This window comes from Rattus norvegicus, chromosome 1 (genome assembly GCF_036323735.1).
Source record: "Rattus norvegicus strain BN/NHsdMcwi chromosome 1, GRCr8, whole genome shotgun sequence".
NCBI lineage: Eukaryota > Metazoa > Chordata > Mammalia > Rodentia > Muridae > Rattus > Rattus norvegicus.
This window is the reverse complement of record NC_086019.1, coordinates 244,522,336-244,539,269: the sequence shown is the minus strand read 5'-3', so window position 1 is coordinate 244,539,269 and position 16,934 is coordinate 244,522,336. Positions and strand designations below refer to the sequence as shown.

The 16,934-nt window shown below is 43.1% G+C and overlaps 1 protein-coding gene and 1 long non-coding RNA gene across 5 annotated transcripts in view; one reads left to right on the top strand and one right to left on the bottom strand.

The window, feature by feature from the left end:
- Window positions 1-16,934, bottom strand: part of Kif11 (kinesin family member 11) — a 94,335-nt gene that overhangs the window by 49,981 nt on the left and 27,420 nt on the right. Inside the window, exon 1 of one of the 4 annotated variants that reach the window (NM_001169112.1) lies at window positions 2,135-2,403. The exons of the other annotated variants lie outside the window; for them this stretch is intronic. Within the exon in view, the coding sequence (NP_001162583.1) occupies window positions 2,135-2,211 (77 nt within the window). The 5' untranslated portion in view covers window positions 2,212-2,403. Of the gene's footprint in view, window positions 1-2,134; window positions 2,404-16,934 lie in introns of those variants that run through there. 4 annotated transcript variants of the gene reach the window in all.
- Window positions 2,532-3,542, top strand: LOC134483989 (uncharacterized). The gene is made up of 2 exons (XR_010061245.1): window positions 2,532-2,916; window positions 3,453-3,542. It is a non-coding gene; the product is annotated as an uncharacterized LOC134483989 (long non-coding RNA).

Here is a 16,934-nt window from a genome sequence, read left to right as displayed (position 1 = left end):
AACAGGCATGTGGCTCACACACATGTAGCATCATAACTGAGTAAGCGGCCACAGGAGCACTGACTGCACTGACTTCAAGTCTGGGTGCAGATGAGTCAGGGACTAGACAGAAAGCCTGAGACCCTGCCACCAAACGCACAAGACAAAAGAAGATCTAACATACCACAGCCTAAGAAAGTCTCATATGCAGCTTATTAAACTTAATGAGACTGGCACAGGGAACACTCCTTGATAAAGACTAACCAGACAAGAAAAAGAAAACTATGACAAAACTATTAACAGACACATGTAGACGTTTTTCACTGGTAAAAAAAAAAAAAAAAAAAAATCTCTTAAGGCAAGCCTTGAAATGTAGGACAGTATGGTCAGAGATGTTTTATTTCTTAATTTGAGTGATAAACAAAAGCATATGTTACAATGATGCTTCTGCCTCCCTATTGCTGGGATTAGAGACCTGTATGTACCACCACAACCCCACCATTAGTGTTCTTCCCCCCCACCCCCACCCGGAGCTGGGGACCGAACCCAGGGCGCTCTATCACTGAGCTAAATCCCCAACCCACCATTAGTCTTCTTTATAACTTCTTATGACTCAAATATTTTGTAAGTAACAAAAGAAATAATAGCACACAGAAAAGATAATATTGTATAATAATAGTAATTATTATTACAAAATAATTGTTTTAAAAAAGTGCATTTGTTGTGTAAGAGCTAGCTTAGATTAAGAACACTTCTTGTTCCTCTAGAGGGCTGGAGGAGTTCTGTTTGTAGTCCCCACACCTGGTGCTGGCTCACAACCACCTGTAACTCTAGCTTCTAGAGGTGATGCTTTCTTCCTGTTCGACATAGGCACTCACATAGGTATGCAAATGCCGACACACATACACATTATTAAAAATAAATCTATGAAGAGTTTCTCTTCATAGCCCTGGCTGTCTTGGAACTCGATCTGTAAAGCAGGCTGGCCTCGAACTCAGCAATCCACCTGCCTCTGCCTCCTCAATGCTGGGATTAGAGGTATGTCCCACCACAGCCTGGCTAAATTCTTTTTTTGCTAAATTCTTAAGTGCATTTAATTTCCTGTTGATTAAAAAGAAAGTTCCAAATTAAGTCGCTAAATTACAGCTCCACAGTGCAGCAATTAAGTATCTTCGATTAGACTGGAGGTTGCTGCCACACCCCTCTCTCTGACACCTAGTTTAAAAACTTGGGTCTGGTAATTCAAACTCCAATTGCTTATAACTCCAGAACTCAGAACTAAGACAGGGAACGAGTCTGAGTTTGAGACCAGTCTCAGCAAAACAAACAAACAAACAACCACCAAAATGACATGTGGAGTGGCATACACTTGTCACCCAGCAATCTCAACTAAACGACCCAGACAGAGGCTGAGACAGCAAAGTACACTAACATATAGTTCCAGACCAGCCTCGGTAATACTACAAGAATTCAAAAAATTAAAAAATTTGGGTAAGTTATTTGTTTGTCAGTCAGGGAGTGCTGAACCCCCACATCCTTCCTCTACTCACAATTCTGGCTTTTGGTTTGTGAACAAACGCAGATTAAAAAAAAAGAAATATGCTGCACCACAGACATGTACCTTCGTTAGCTTGTGAGGTTCATACACCCACTTTACAACTTACCTTAACTTAAACTCAGTAATTTCTACTTGGTTAATAGAGATGAATAGGCCGTTGCCATCTACAATAAAGAACCATTACTCTTTTTGAGGTGGAAATAGCCCCAAGGCAAGCGCCAAACTACATACAAAGTAGATCTGAAGCTTTATTCCCGAACTGACAACTCGCACGGTGTAGCAAAGGGCAATGACAGATAAATTTTCGGCGACGTTGGCTTTTAGATGGGAACGCACTTTTCAGCGAAGAGCAACCATCAAATTCTTTGTGCCGCTTAACTCTATAACTAACACCAACATCCTTTCCGCTCCGAAACAAACCCTAATTTAGACCTGAACGTGGTAGCTTTTTTACCGAACAAAACACGGAGGAGCCCAGAAACCGATGATTTAGATTCCTTCAGAAAAGGTAAACAAATCGGCGCCTCTCCGGAACGGCACAGGAAGGAGCCCAACTGCGAAGCCTCCGCCTCAGAACTCGTACCAGCCTTTCCTTACCTGCATCTCACCACCACCTGAATGTTCTTGCCCTTTTCCTCTTTCTTCTTCGAAGAAGAACTCGGCTGGGACGCCATGACGGTCGAGCCAAAACCTGCCGGCCTGGCGGTGACTCCGACACAGTAAGAACCGGGCGCCGCCTCTTCTCGCCCGGTGCTGACCAGGGAAGAAGGACCAAGACTTGCAGCTCCGCGTCCCCGAGGTCCACGCAGACCTTTTGGCCGTGGCCACCGCCCCGCAAGAGCCGGAGAGGACAAACCTCCTCTGCTCAGAAACTAGCAACGATTCGGCGCCTCAATTTAAAAAAGGAAGACGACTTGCGGGGCCAATGGCAGAGCGGCGCGCAAGGCATCATGGGACCCCGTGTCGTCAACGTGGGTCACGGCGGGGCGTGGCTGGTGGTGCAGGCTGGTGCAAGTTGTCCGTTGTACTCTGTGCTGCCGCTGGCAGGCTTCTGGGGCCTGAGACGGCTACGTCTCCATGCTCGCTCGGCCCTGCCCGCCATCAGCCCTCAGAGGCCTCTCGCTTTCCTCAGAGGTGAGGAACTAGAGGACTGCTAAAGGTGTAGATGGGGGCCGGGGAAAAAGTAAGGCTGATTCCTCTACCTCAGTGGGTTCCCGGAGCTGCTTTTCTATTTCACGGGATCTTAAAGCGGTTTAGCCTCTGATGTCACTAGCGGGTGCCGGGAAGAAGCTTACGACCTCGCCAGTCCAGATCCCTGGGCCTCTGGGTTAAGCATAGCCAGCTGTAAATACCCGCGGAGGCCGGCCAAAGTGGCAGAGGTTAGTGAATCTCTCAGAGTTCAAGGCCACCCTGATCTACATAAAAAGAGAATCCGGGACAGCCAGGTATTGTCCCACAGAGAAACCCTATCTTCAAAAACAAAACAAACAACAACAAAAGAAAAACTAGCTCCAGAGACTTCACCGCCATCTCAAAATGTCCCACAAAAGGGAGCATACCAGATTTCTTTTTACCCTTACCTCCACCCAAACCTTTCTCACTTCAACACTGGTTTTTAACCAGAACCTTCCTCTACAACTACCTTACTCCAAGGCTTTGCTTCTCGTCCCTGAACGACTTCCCTTGATTTCCCACTTCTACCCTTCTCCTCCTCCCTGCTACTGCATTCACTCAACCAATACCCTTTGAAAAGCAAACCACAAACATTTGGGGACAGAGGCAAAAGGATCAGGAGTTCAAGATCATTCTTATACATTTCCAGTTCGAGGCCCCAGTGGACTACAAGAGGTTTAGTATCAAACTATACTATGTCCATCATTTTCTTTTGTATTCGTTTGTTTGTTTCTTTAAACAGGATATCTTTCTGAACACAAGGATAGCCCTGTGAGAATCCTCAGTCATCTTCCAGCCTTCTGAGTACTAATATTAAAAGAACGAGCTACCACTCCTGGCTCCTGGCTGGTTTTGTTGCTTTTTTTTTTTTTTTTTTTTTGAGAGGTTTGGCTTAAAATTATTTTTTATTTGTGTGTGTGTCTGTCTGTCTGCCTGCCCTCCAAGTGTGTGGTGGTGCCCTTGGACACCAGAAGATGGTATTGAATCCCCTGGAGCTGGAGTTAAAGGCAGTTGTGAACCACCTGCAGTGGATGCTAGGAACTGAACTCAGGTCCTCTAGAAAAACAAGAAGTGCTCTTAAATGCCCTTACCCATCTCTCCAACCCATGGTCTTCAATCTTACTGGGATTGGATGCAAAAGGCCTTACCATCCCTGTGTTTTCCGATGGGCTTAGGTGGCCCCTGTGAAAGGGTCGTTCAACGGAGATCCACGAAGGCTGAGGACCACTATTTGAAGGTGTTGTTTCCACTGTTCTGTATCTCCCCTTGTATTTGGTGTACCAGCTGCCTTGATGGAACTCTAGTCCTTTGACATTTTGGATGTTTTTCTTGTTCTCATCTTTCTGCCAGTTTCTGGTTCTAAAAAACCGATTTTTAGCTGGGTTGGTTGGACAAGCTTGTAATCTCAGTCTTAGAGTCTGGGTTAGCCTTGGATGTCTAGCAAGTTCAAGCCAGGCTAGGCTATAAGAAACCGTGGGAAAAACAAAACTTGACCACCCCTCTCTAAAGGAACTTGCTATTTGCTTCTTAATATGTAAATTTCATCTGGGTCCTGCTTCATATTGTTTGGGTTTTTTTTTTTTTTTTTTTTTGAGACAGGGTTTTATGTAGCTCAGGATAGCCTCAAGCTCACTAGCTGAGGATGACTTTGATCACCCTGCATCGACCTCCCCAGTGCTGAGGTTACAGCGTTTGCCACCATTCCCATTTATACTGGACTGGGTATCAAACCCATGACTTCTTTATGCTAGACCAGCACTCTACCATCTACACCCCTCGCTGGTTTCCCAGTTATCTTGAACAGACATTTACATACATTTATAGGGAAAGTAAATATATCCTTGGTGCCTGAAGGAAACCATTTAACATCTCATAGTTTGGGTTTCCTTGTAGTAAAATGGAGATAATGAAAATTATGTTATCTGATTTATCAGGTCTGCTGCTTGCTAGATACACACACACACACACACACAGTCCTGCAAACAGGAGTTGATGCAAAGAAATTCATTTATTTACAGCCTGAGCCAGAACTGAAAAGAGGAAAAGTTCTCGCCTCTCTGATTGGAAAGTGAAGCCCAGAAGCATTTTTATATAGGTCGAGCTGTAAGATAAATTATCAAAACTGCGGGATGATACCTTTTCCTGGGGGACAGCTCTGGACAGCAGAACTTCAGCCTGTCCCTGTACCAGCATCAATCTCCTGGGAAAGCATTAGGAAGCACTGAGGAGCCAACCTAAGGCTTTATGTATGCCAGGCAGGTACTGTACCATTAATAGGAAGTCCCAGGTTTTAAACGTGTGTGTGTGTGTGTGTGTGTGTGTGTGTGTGTGTGTGTGTGTGTGTATGTGAAATTTAAATTTTTTTCAGGTTTCCTGTTTTATTGTTAGGATTATTAGAGGATTAAGTGCCTAGCAGATAATGTTTAAAAAAAGAAAGAAAAGGAAAAAAAAGTCACCACAAATATCAAAACAGTATCTCTGTAAAATCTTTTCGATTGTTGAAAGGAATTCAAGAAAATAACTAAAAATGTAAAATACAGGCTCAGTAGCACAGCATTGGGTCGGTATGCTTGAGACCCTGCTTTTGATCCCTGGCACTAAAAAAAGAAAAAAAGTTCTAAAGGCTGAGTATATTGGTACCCACCTATGATTCTAGTACTTTCGAGGGGAAGGCAGTAGAATTGCTGGTTTTGGACTAGCCTGGAACAAAACCCTGTTATAAAACAAGCAGAAAAACAATAAAAGTACAAGAAGTTTAAATGTCTTGCTATGGAGCACCAACCAGTCAAACCCACGGAGATGTTCATGCTTCACCCCACCGTGCTTAGGGCTGAGATCACAGATGAGCACATCATGCCCACCAAGAGCCCCCAATAATGGATATGGTTACCAGTTGTGAGGGCTCGCTACACTACAGACTTTGTGCATGTCACCTAACTCTTCAGGATAACTGTCTGGAATAGGAGCTACTGTTTCACAGTTGTTAACTCACAAGCCAAGTAAGCACAGTGTCTGTAGCCTACAGTTATTAACCATCAGGGGAAATGCTCAGTTACTTCTGACCTCGAATTCCAGGCTGTTAACTACTGTTTGTCCCATCTAATTTATATGTTTGCTCAGTGCGTATTTATTGACTTTCAAAATATCTCTGTTTACTTCTTACCGTAGACCAATCCATGCAAACAGGCTGTATTATTGTCTGGACTGAAACATAAATGCTAATGGAGATTATAGAGAGAATCCCTTATAAACAGCACAGTCAATAAAAAAAACTTATGGCCAGTGAGCTGAGGCAGGAAATAGGAGGTTTCTGTGTTTGGGTCACTTCTTTGAATGACCCACTTTTCCTATCCTATTTTTCTGCAATTTCATAAATTCATTTTCTTTACAAAGAAATGAAATGTCATCCACCTTATCAGACAAAGTCTTGGTGGACATGGGACATGCCATTTCAGCTAGACTGGCTGGCCATTATACTCCAGGGAGTCTCTAGTTTCTGTAGCCCCAGTGCTTTCCTGGGGTGTCACAACACAGGTGACTTTTACTGGGTGCTGGTGTTAACTCAGGTCCTTGTTCTTAAGCAGCAAGCACTTTACCCAGTAAGCCATTTCTCCAGCCTCAAATTTTTGTTTTTCTTATAAAATGTAGTCAAGTCAAAACAACTTGAATAGTTCTAGAATGTTTATAATAGCAATTTTCCCTGCCTCTATGCCTCCAAACACCTCTCAGAAGCAATCGCTTTCAAGTATTTGAAAAAAAAATTGTTTGTTTGTTTTTATCTTTTGTGAGACAGGGTTTCTCTGTGTAGCCCTGGCTGCCCTTGAACTCACTCTGTAGACCAAAATTAGAGATCCACCTGCCTCTGCCTCCCAACCACTAAAGGTATGTACCACCAATGCCTGGCTGAAAAAAATTTTAATATTGGTCTATTACCAGCTTTTTAAGGAATTCCTGCACACTATTACATTTTGTTCATCAGTTTTAAATGTTATTTATCGACTTATAGACGTGATAATGGTTACCTTCCTTTACACTCTCTGTCCATCATACTCAATATTAGTACTTTTTTTAAGTCGCTATTTTGCCTATTCAAAGCTAAGCTTCATTTAGTGGCTGAATTCGAGATTTTACAGTCATGAGTTTATATGCAAATCTACCTTCATCTATTGGACCAAACACCCAGAATCCTTTCAGCCTGGCAACTCACTTCCTTCAGTTCTCAGAAATGCTTTTGAATAATTCATTAAATACTCTACGCATTTGCTGAGTTCTTGCTTCTGTGTCTCTTACTCATTGGATTTCCACTTCCCAGCACACACCACTATTATATCTTGATATAATTTTTCAAGTTGTCTGTATGTACATTTAAAGTCAGTAACATTACAATGGAGTGGTTTTGCATCTTGGATTAACATAAATTAAGCATTCCTGCCCCTAAGCCTCAGCTCTAAGATCTTCTCAGGCTCTTGTGCAATGCCTACACTCTCCTTCAGTGAACAGCTGAGGGTGCCATCCTTAATTTTAAGTGTGTGTTTTGTAGCTGCTAGGACCATGTTAGGTTCTCTTACGTCTGTGGAGATGAGTGCAGAAGAGAACATACAATGTGTACGTCTGCCCTTGTAAACTACGAGGAAAGCAGTTTATCACAACCTTGTTTTAAAACATAGTTTTAAAATGCTTACATAGTGCAGGGATGCAGCTCAGTTGATCAAGTGCTTATCTAGTTTACACAGAGCTCTGGGTAACATCACCACATAAAATCAGGCATGGTGGTGTATACCCATAATCCCACTAGGGAGGTAGAGGCAGGATGATTAGAAGTTCAAGTTATTCTTGACAACAGAGTGAGTTCAAGGTTCCAAAGTACATGAGATCCTGTCTTTAAAAAGAATTAAGGGCTGGAGAGATGGCTCAGCGGTTAAGAGCACCCGACTGCTCTTCCAGAGGTCATGAGTTCAATTCCCAGCAACCACATGGTGGCTCACAACCATCTGTAAAGAGATCTGATGCCCTCTTCTGGTGTATCTGAAGACAGCTACAGTGTACTTATATATAAAAATGAATAAATCTTAAAAAAAAAAAAAAGAATTAAGGGTTGGGGATTTAGTTCAGTGGTAGAGCGCTTGCCTAGCAAGCGCAAGGCCCTGGGTTCGGTCCCCAGCTCCGGAAAAAAAAAAAAAAGAAAGAAAAAAAAAAAAGATTAAAGGGGCTGGAGAGATGGCTCAGTGGTTAAGAGCACTGATTGCTCTTCCAGAGGTCCTGAGTTCAATTCCCAGTAGCCACATGGTGGCTCACAGCCATCTGTAATGGAAATTGATGCCCTCTTCAGGTGTGACTGAAGACAGCTCTGTATTCATATACATAATAAATAAATCCTTTAAAATGTACTTTTTTTTTTTTTTTTTTTTTCGGAGCTGGGGACCGAACCCAGGGCCTTGCGCTTCCTAGGTAAGCGCTCTACCACTGAGCTAAATCCCCAGCCCCTTAAAATGTACTTCTTTTATGCATATGGACACACTGTCCATGTCTTCGGATACACAAGAAGAGGGCATCAGATCGTGTGAGCCCCCATGTAGTTACTGGGACTTGAACTCCTGGACCTTCTAGAAGAGCAGTCAGTGCTCTTAACCGCTGAGCCACCTCTCCAGGCCATAAGTTGAATTTTTAATCTTTACTCTTTTTGTTTGTTTTTAGGGCCATGTAGTCCAGGCTGGTCTAGAACTTGCTACCTAGCCAAGGATTGCCTTGAGTGACTAAGCCTCCTGCTTCCTCCCTTCATATTTGTATAGTTTTGTTACTGTGCAGGATTCCATGCCTATGGCAGAGTTTAGGTTTTATGTATTTTACTGTTAACTGAGCATTTAGATGGTTTCCAGTTAGGGACCATAACTAATCTCACTATTATTATGAACATTACAATACATGTATTTTTATGCTCGTTTGCTCTCTTTTCTGTTGGGCTATTTATACCTAAAATTGAAATTATGGGCTAGCTTATAGATAACTAGATTAAAGCACAGTTTTAGTGGGTACTGCTCAACATTTCATGGCTGTTTGTCTTCACACTGACCTCATATTGTCTTAACTATTATAGCGTGACAATGCTTACTGTTAGTAATGCTTGGTATAAATGTTTCATTTTCAAGAAGCTCTGCACAATGGCTCATATCGGTACTCCTAGCACTTGGGAAGCTGAAAGCAGGAGAATTATTCATTGAGTTTGAGGTCAACCTGGGCTTCATAGTATCTTCCAGTCATCCAGAATAACGTGTGCAGACACACACACACACACACACACACACACACACACACACACACACACACAGAGAGAGAGAGAGAGAGAGAGAGAGAGAGAAAGGACCTTTTGTGTCACCTCCACCATCCCACTCCATACCCTGACTTTGAATGCCCTCCTCTAGGTTCTGCCTGATAAGTGTGGTCCTCACCCTTCAAATACAACTCCTGCATCAAAAGCTCAGGTGAGACTGTGGAAGACAGGGTGGCAAGATTGTAAGAGCCAAAAGGCCAGAGGCTTTACTGTGAGATTTTTATCTCCTGGGGACATCAGAAGCTATACCTGTAAAGTCTTACCAACACAACAGCCCAAATGTAAGCTAAACAAGGAAGACACCAACAAACATGTCAAACTGCATGGAGAAAAGCCTACGAGGTCTCAACCCTACAAAGAGAATTACAGACAACCGAATAAAACTGGGAGCAGGAGAGATGGTCCCCCCAGGGAAGAGAATCCCAATTGGTTGTCCAGTGCTAAATGGTCAGCCCTGGAAGCATACATTCAAGTATCACTGTATGGACTCAACAGGTTATATTTAGGAACATATGTATGTGCAAATACATACATGTACTCAATAACGGTTGATGAAAAGGAGGCCATGAATTGGAAGGAGAGGTGGGAGGAGAATGTGGGAGGAAGGGGAAGAGTGAAAAGTAACTGAAATACAATCTCGAAAATCAAGCAAAGGAGCAGAACCCAGGTTCCTTTACAAGAGTGGCTTCAAAAGCTGGACACATCGTTCTAAAGTACACAGTGAATTCAAAACCAGCCTAGGGTACATGAGGTCATAGCTCAAAAAAAAAAAAAAATATATATATATATACACACACTTGGGGTGGGGGCGCATAGTGCAATCCTAGCACTCAAGAGGCTAAGACAAGAAAATCACAAACCTAAGACCACGTAGTGCAATCACTTTCTTTTAAATAGGAAGGCAAAGGCAAGCATATCTCTGTGAATTCAAGGCCAGCCCGGTCTACATAGCAAGTTCTAGGTCAGCCACTGTCTCCAAGGAAACAAAACAGAAAACGTTAACATGGGTGTTTGTTTTTGTTTTTTGTTTTCTTTTTTTTTTAGATTTATTCATTTATTATTATATATAAGTACACTGTAGCTGTCTTCAGACACACCAGAAGAGGGCATCGGATCCCATTACAGATGGTTGTGAGCCACCATGTGGTTGCTGGGATTTGAACTCAGGACCTCTGGAAGAGCAGTGGGTGCTCTTAACCGCCGAGCCGTCTCTCCAGCCCCAGCATGGGTGTTTTTATTGCCTTACGTTTTCACGTAACTGTTTATAAGACACTTGTGACTTACTGGTTCCGAGCCCTCTTTTTTTTTTTTTTTAAGATTTATTTATTTACTTATTATATGTAAGTACACTGTAGCTGTCTTCAGACACACCAGAAGGAGGCATCAGATCCCATTACAGATGGTTGTGAGCCACCATGTGGTTGCTGGGATTTGAACTCAGGACCTCTGGAAGAGAAGTCAGTGCTCTAACCGCTGAGCCATCTCTCCAGCCCTCCGAGCCCTCTTTTAACCCACGGCTCCTCCGTCTCTTCTTCGAATGGGGATTTGTCAAAGAGGTCAGGTCTCAGCCAGGCTTGGTGGCCCGTGTCGGATATGACTTTGGAATAATCAGTTGTACTCTAAGTCCAATGATAAATGCTCTTGTAAGAGATTGAAGGGGAGAAGACACAGAGGAGACAGCGATGTGCAGTCAGATGGGCCTGGACTGGTATCATCGAGCGTACTGGCTACTGCAGGGACTGCAAAAGACAAGACAAGGTTCTCCCCAGACACTGCAGGAAGTGCGGCCCTGCATCTGCAGACACCTTCATTTTTTTTTTTATTTATTCATTTATTATATTTAAGTACACTGTAGCTGTCTTCAGATACACCAGAAGAGGGCATCAGATCTCTTTACAGATGGTTGTGAGCCACCATGTGGTTGCTGGGAATTGAACTCATGACCTCTGGAAGAGCAGTCGGGTGCTCTTAACCGCTGAGCCATCTCTCCAGCCCGACACCTTCATTTTTGCTGCTTCTTTTTGTTTTCTCTGTGTGGCTCTGGCTGTCTCGGAACTCACTACGTGGACCAACTGGCTATCTTTGGCTGAATTAAAGGCATGTGCCACCACCATCCAGCAGTTTTGAACGTCTGATCTCTAAGAAAGAATAAATTTCTGTCACTTAAAGCCACCAATTTTGTGGTGTTTATTTGTTGTGGCAGCCATAGGCAACTAACCTAGGAAGTTGGGGCTAAAACGCTTTATGATGAAATTGTATCTTTTAATATACATATATATTATACCACATAACAATCAAGCACATGAATATATATTAAATATATTTGTTTATATTTTTAGTATATTCATATGTTAAATATGTTTGCTGAATATACACAATAAAAGAGCCTATATATGTATATATATATAGATAGTAAATATATGCATATATATGACATATATAGAAGACTCTATAGGGCTGGAGATATAGTTCTATAGGCAGAGCTTGCCTCCATGTGCAGACTCTGGTTTTGATCCCCAGCACTGCAGAAACCAGGCATGGCCACACACATGTGTGATCCCAGCACTCAAAGGTGGAGGCAGCAGGAAAGAAACCAAGTGCATGCTCAGTACATAGTGAGTTTGAGGCCATCCCGGCCTTCATGAGACCCTGTCTCAAAAAATACCAGGACATTGGGTATTCCCTCTCTTGGGGATTATGTCTTTCCATTCAAGCCCTTTCAGTCTGGTCTTTGTGACTTTCCTGTCTATTGACTTTTATTCAGTAAAAAAAAAAAAAAAAAAAAAAAAAATTGTTGGATAATTAAAACTAACTCTGGCCGGGTGTTCTAGGCCCTGTAATTCAGCACTCAGAAAGCCAAAGGAGGATTATGAGTTTGGAGCACATGAGTGAGCCTGGGCTACTTAGCAAGAACTTATCTAAAAGAAAGTATGGGGGTTGGTTCATTATTTATTTGTCTTTAGTTAATTAGCATTTGGACTCAGTATATTTAAAATACAGGAGATTTGATTTTCCTTTGGTTCGTTTGTTTGTTTGTTTGTTTGTTTGTTTGTTTTTTTAGTATTGGGGATTGGACCCAAGGTCTTTCACAAGCTAGTAAAGCACTCTGCCCCTGAGCTATAACCCCAGTGTGTGAGCGTTCATGTTTGCCTGTGTAAATGCAGTCTCTCTCTATACATTAGATTAGCTAAAACTTTTTTAGACGGTGATGTAGATTGTGCCCGGGGTCTTGGGGGTACTGGATTGGTGTGCAACAACTGAACTACATCCCCCAAACTCTAAAGACATTCGTTTTCTGAAGTTTACCAATTAGGAAGTAAGTGCTGATCTACAATCCCCCCGTTAGTCTTTGCCAGCTTGCCTGCTTCTTTCTTTCTTTTTTTTTTTGGTTCTTTTTTTCGGAGCTGGGGACCGGCCTGCTTCTTTCTTCTCTGGTCTAACCAGTTCATTAGGAACTCCTGGCTCCAGAGGGGAACTCTATTCTAAATGGGCTGGTAGACAGGGCTTTTAGCACAGACAACCTGGAAATAATTGAGAATAATTGAGATGGTAAATAATTTACATAAATACAAGAGGGCACTTGTAAGAAACATGTACTGTTTCCATTTGGGGCAAGGAACACTTTCAGGGCATTAATGTCCTTTTCTCTTGAGGTAGATGTGTAGGTGCTTGTACAAGTGGGAACCATCTTCTCTTTGTCCACTTTCTTATTGTTGATGTTATTGTTGGTTGTTTTCTGGTTTTGTTCTGGGTTTTGGCTTGTTTGTTCTCAGTCAGGGTCTTATGTAGCACAAGCTGGCCTCCATCTTTTTGGCTGAAGATGACTTCAAACTCCAGATTCTCTGAAGTGCCCAGCCATTGAGCTAGTCAAGGCATATCAAAATTAGCTGGCACACGTGTGCATGTGCATGTGTGTCTTTCATGCGTGTAACCAGAGCTCTTGGGAGGGTGTGGCACGTGCAGAATAACTATTCACTGCCTCAGGACATCGCCTAGTTTCCTAGCTGACCTTGAAGCCTCCTGTGTGTAGGGTTAACAGGTGTACAGAACCAAGTCCTTCCTTCCATTTCCTTTTTTTTTTTTTTTTTTTTTTGGTTCTTTTTTTCGGAGCTGGGGACCGAACCCAGGGCCTTGCGCTTCCTAGGTAAGCACTCTACCACTGAGCTAAATCCCCAGCCCCTCCATTTCCTTTTTAAAATATTCCTATTCTGGGTTCTGCTCATATTTCCCCTTTTCAGAAAGATCTTTCCAGATCATCCCATTTTAAATTAGCCTCCAACTGTTTTCCCTTGCTTTCTTTTTTTTTTTTTAAATTTTTTTTTTTAAAGATTTATTTATTTATTATATATAAGTACACTGTAGCTGTCTTCAGATACACCAGAAGAGGGCATCAGATCTCTTTACAGATGGTTGTGAGCCACCATGTGGTTGCTGGGAATTGAACTCATGACCTCTGGAAGAGCGGTCGGACGCTCTTAACCGCTGAGCCATCTCTCCAGCCCTTTCCCTTGCTTTCTTTATTCTTCATATAATGTATTCATTTATTGGACTATTGTCTGTTTCCCGGTATAGCTAGGAGGTCAATGAGAAGAAAAAACAGAAACCTGTCTTTGTTTGATTCACTGCTGTATCATCCTCCTATTTGGCACTAAGAACACAAATAATCAATGCCTTTCCAATCAATCCATGAGCAGATGCAGGAATCGTGGGGTTTGGAGGTAGGAAAGTCTATGTTCAAACTAAAATTTTTTGTTGCTTGTTGGAGGGATGTAGAAGCCAGCTGTCTGTAGGTAGTAGGGAAAAGGCCCACGGTGAAAGCTGCGCGTTCCTCCCGTGTGTAACAGTGAGAACAGATGCTGGAGTTAAAAGGAGGCATAAAGGTTAAACTGGCAAAGTCTGGAATACTGAAGAGGATCTATAAGAGGGCTCCTAGTTAGTATGAGGTCACTAAGCTAAACAGAGAAGTGGCGGGACAGGGCCAGTGTTGGCAGGCTCCACACCTTTAAAGAACACATGGGAAACACGAAACTTTTCATGTATTTTCTCCTTCTAATGCAGCCAATTGTAACGATTAAGTAAGGAGAACTTCTGGGTTGGGGATTTGGCTCAGTGGTAGAGCGCTTGCCTAGGAAGCGCAAGGCCCTGGGTTCGGTCCCCAGCTCCGAAAAGAACAAAAAAAAAAAAAAAAAAAAAAAAAAAAAAGTAAGGAGAGCTTCTAAGATAGCCTATTTCAGGAAAGGGACCCCAGAGCATCCTGGGAATAAGGAGTTTGCTAACAACAGCCATTTTCTGTAGCCATGAGAAATGAAGGGAGCCTAATATAACTCAGAGTAAGCCAGATACCTGTTGGGTGAACGGTAGTAACACTGGCTAAGTGACCACACAGCGTTAGTGACTGACGGAGCTGAAGTCGGCTCAGTCACGGCTTACTGGAGGGCAGTGCATGAACAGGACATGAACTTCTCCCTGGTTGGGTCAGGGGACTTGCATAGAATGTGTGGGTTCTCCATCAGTGTGGCCCATGATTGCCCGGAGGACTCGCTAACCTTGTAGCAGTCCCTTCAGCCTTTACCCAGGTTCTGCCATAGCCCATGGGGGCCCTAGACAGAGAAAGGTCGTGGCTTTTTCTTCTCTGGGGCCTCTCTCACATACTTGGAAATTTCAATTTCTCACTTTTCTGTAAATCTTTAGAAAACTCACTTATTTTTGTACTTCCTTAAGGGTCTGTGTCTTTAGTCGTCATTGGTATAAGATAAAGATCTTGGAGCCACTGTCTCAGGTTGCCCTTTTTATAACTGTTAACTGTTCAACACCTTAGGACCCTGAATGAATTTGCAACTGAGCTAAGAAAGGTCCCAACATACTCAAGTTCCTGGACAGCAAGGTCTCATGTAGTTCAGGCTAGCCTCAAACTCACTAAGGATAGCTAAGGATAACTTTGGGCATCAGTCCCACCCTGGGCTAAAACTACAGCCAACTGTTGGCAAGTTATTGAATCTCCCTTGACACAGCTCTTCAGCTCTGGTGTGGAATGCCCCTTTGGACAGAGAGCAAAGTAAGGATAATGAAAGGCATACGCACACGGCAGAGCCACAGTAGAGCTTTAAAAGGTGTTGGTTTCTTTCTGTGGATAACCTTTATTAACCCTGTTAATATTGAACTTTCATATACAGAGCATCCATCTCCACCAGATAATGGAGTTTATCACGATGCCAGTCAGGTTTAGACTTCAGGGCCCCTTGTTTGTACAAGCCCCCATGCAGGGAGGGCGTTAGCGCTGGTGACTTTGGGTAAGATGGGTAAAAGCACTTGATGATCTGTACACAACAACCAAACTCACATAGACATGGAGTTGAGCATTGTGCTGTCCACACATGCACCCTGGCACGCACACAATAAGAATTTAAAAATTTTAAAGGGTTTTAAAACCACACACATATAGTTACTACCAAGAGGTTTGCAGATATTTTTACCCGCTAGCCTTTAGTCGTGAGAAAGATCCGTGAGTGTGAATGCTGTTCTGGGACAGGAGGCTGTGCTGAGCTAGTCTAGCTTGACAAGGAGGCGCCTCACTGCCACGGGGAAGGCTGAGATCAGAACAGGGACTTGTTACCTCAGGGCAGAGCCCTTATCTTATCTGGAAAAGTTGAGCATATAAGTCCCAGAAACCATCTGTCTTAGGGTGTCCTCATCCTAGTGTAGAAAATTCCACAAGTTGATAAGTAGGCCCAGACCAGTTGGAATCTGATCCCTTGTGAAGCTACACTGTTGTCCACAGAAGTAAATTACACTACAAAGTTATTACTCAGCAGAAGATATCTGCCATCCAGACAAGTTCCATACAGATGTTTCCTGTGACCAAACCTAGCAACTTTCCTTTTAACTAAAATCCCTCCCCCAGGATTAGGGAAGCTCTGTCTGTGTCCTATATTGCAGTAGATCTTCTCTTTGATTAGTTTGTTCCTGATAAATTTTTGTCTTTGATTTAATCTAATGTCTTAGCATTCTGGTGGCCCATCCAGGGAAGCCTCTCTTGGTCACTTCTTACTCCTGTGCCAACTTAATACTGTGGCTGAGCAGTTTGGAGATGACTGATGGCCTCTGCCTAGGACTACATTGACAGAGTGTCCCAAAGACCACAGTCTACCATTGCTCTGTGGGTTATGGACTGAGAAGTTCCTGGTCAAGGTCCCTTTTGTTGAACCTTAAGGGAATGGGAAAGAAGACAGCTCACTACGGTTAGTTCATAAGGGTGCAGCACGGCCATCTTGCCTTTCTCCTGGGACCTTTTCACTTTTGTCTTGTGGCACGATTGTCACTACAACTTGCCCAGGGCAAATCCAGATATATTGGCAGAACTCTCTCTTCCTTGTCCTCTCTCTCTCTCTCTGGTTTGAATTCCAACATGTTCTGTCGCCACTCTCTGGAGCAGGAGGGAGCATAGCCTATGGCTGACGGTGTTAGCTACCCTCTGTGCTCCTCTTCTCACACGTTCCTGATCTGAGAAACGACAGGTCGCCATATGTTTTGCTTTCTCTGGGAAGGTCAGTTTCTCACTGCCGTCGTAACTAGTCAGTGGTCAGATTTGGTGTGAGTCTCCCTTCAAGATCACTGTGGCTTTACCAGCTAGACTGGTTTGGGTCTGGAACAAGGCTTTACTTCTGTAAGTTCCTCTGTCCTTGGGGGATGCCTGATTTAGAGCATGCCTCAGCTGAATCAGTACAGTGAGAACAGGTCTCACTCTCCACTGGGAGGAGGGTCTGCTACTCACTGGGGATGTCTTTTGAGCCAATACTGTATCTCTGGTACAGACCACAAAAAATCTTAAGCTCTCTATTACTTCTGACTCATTTCTGGGAAGTAGTCTCAAAAACTGTACTAAGTGTGACTTTAAAA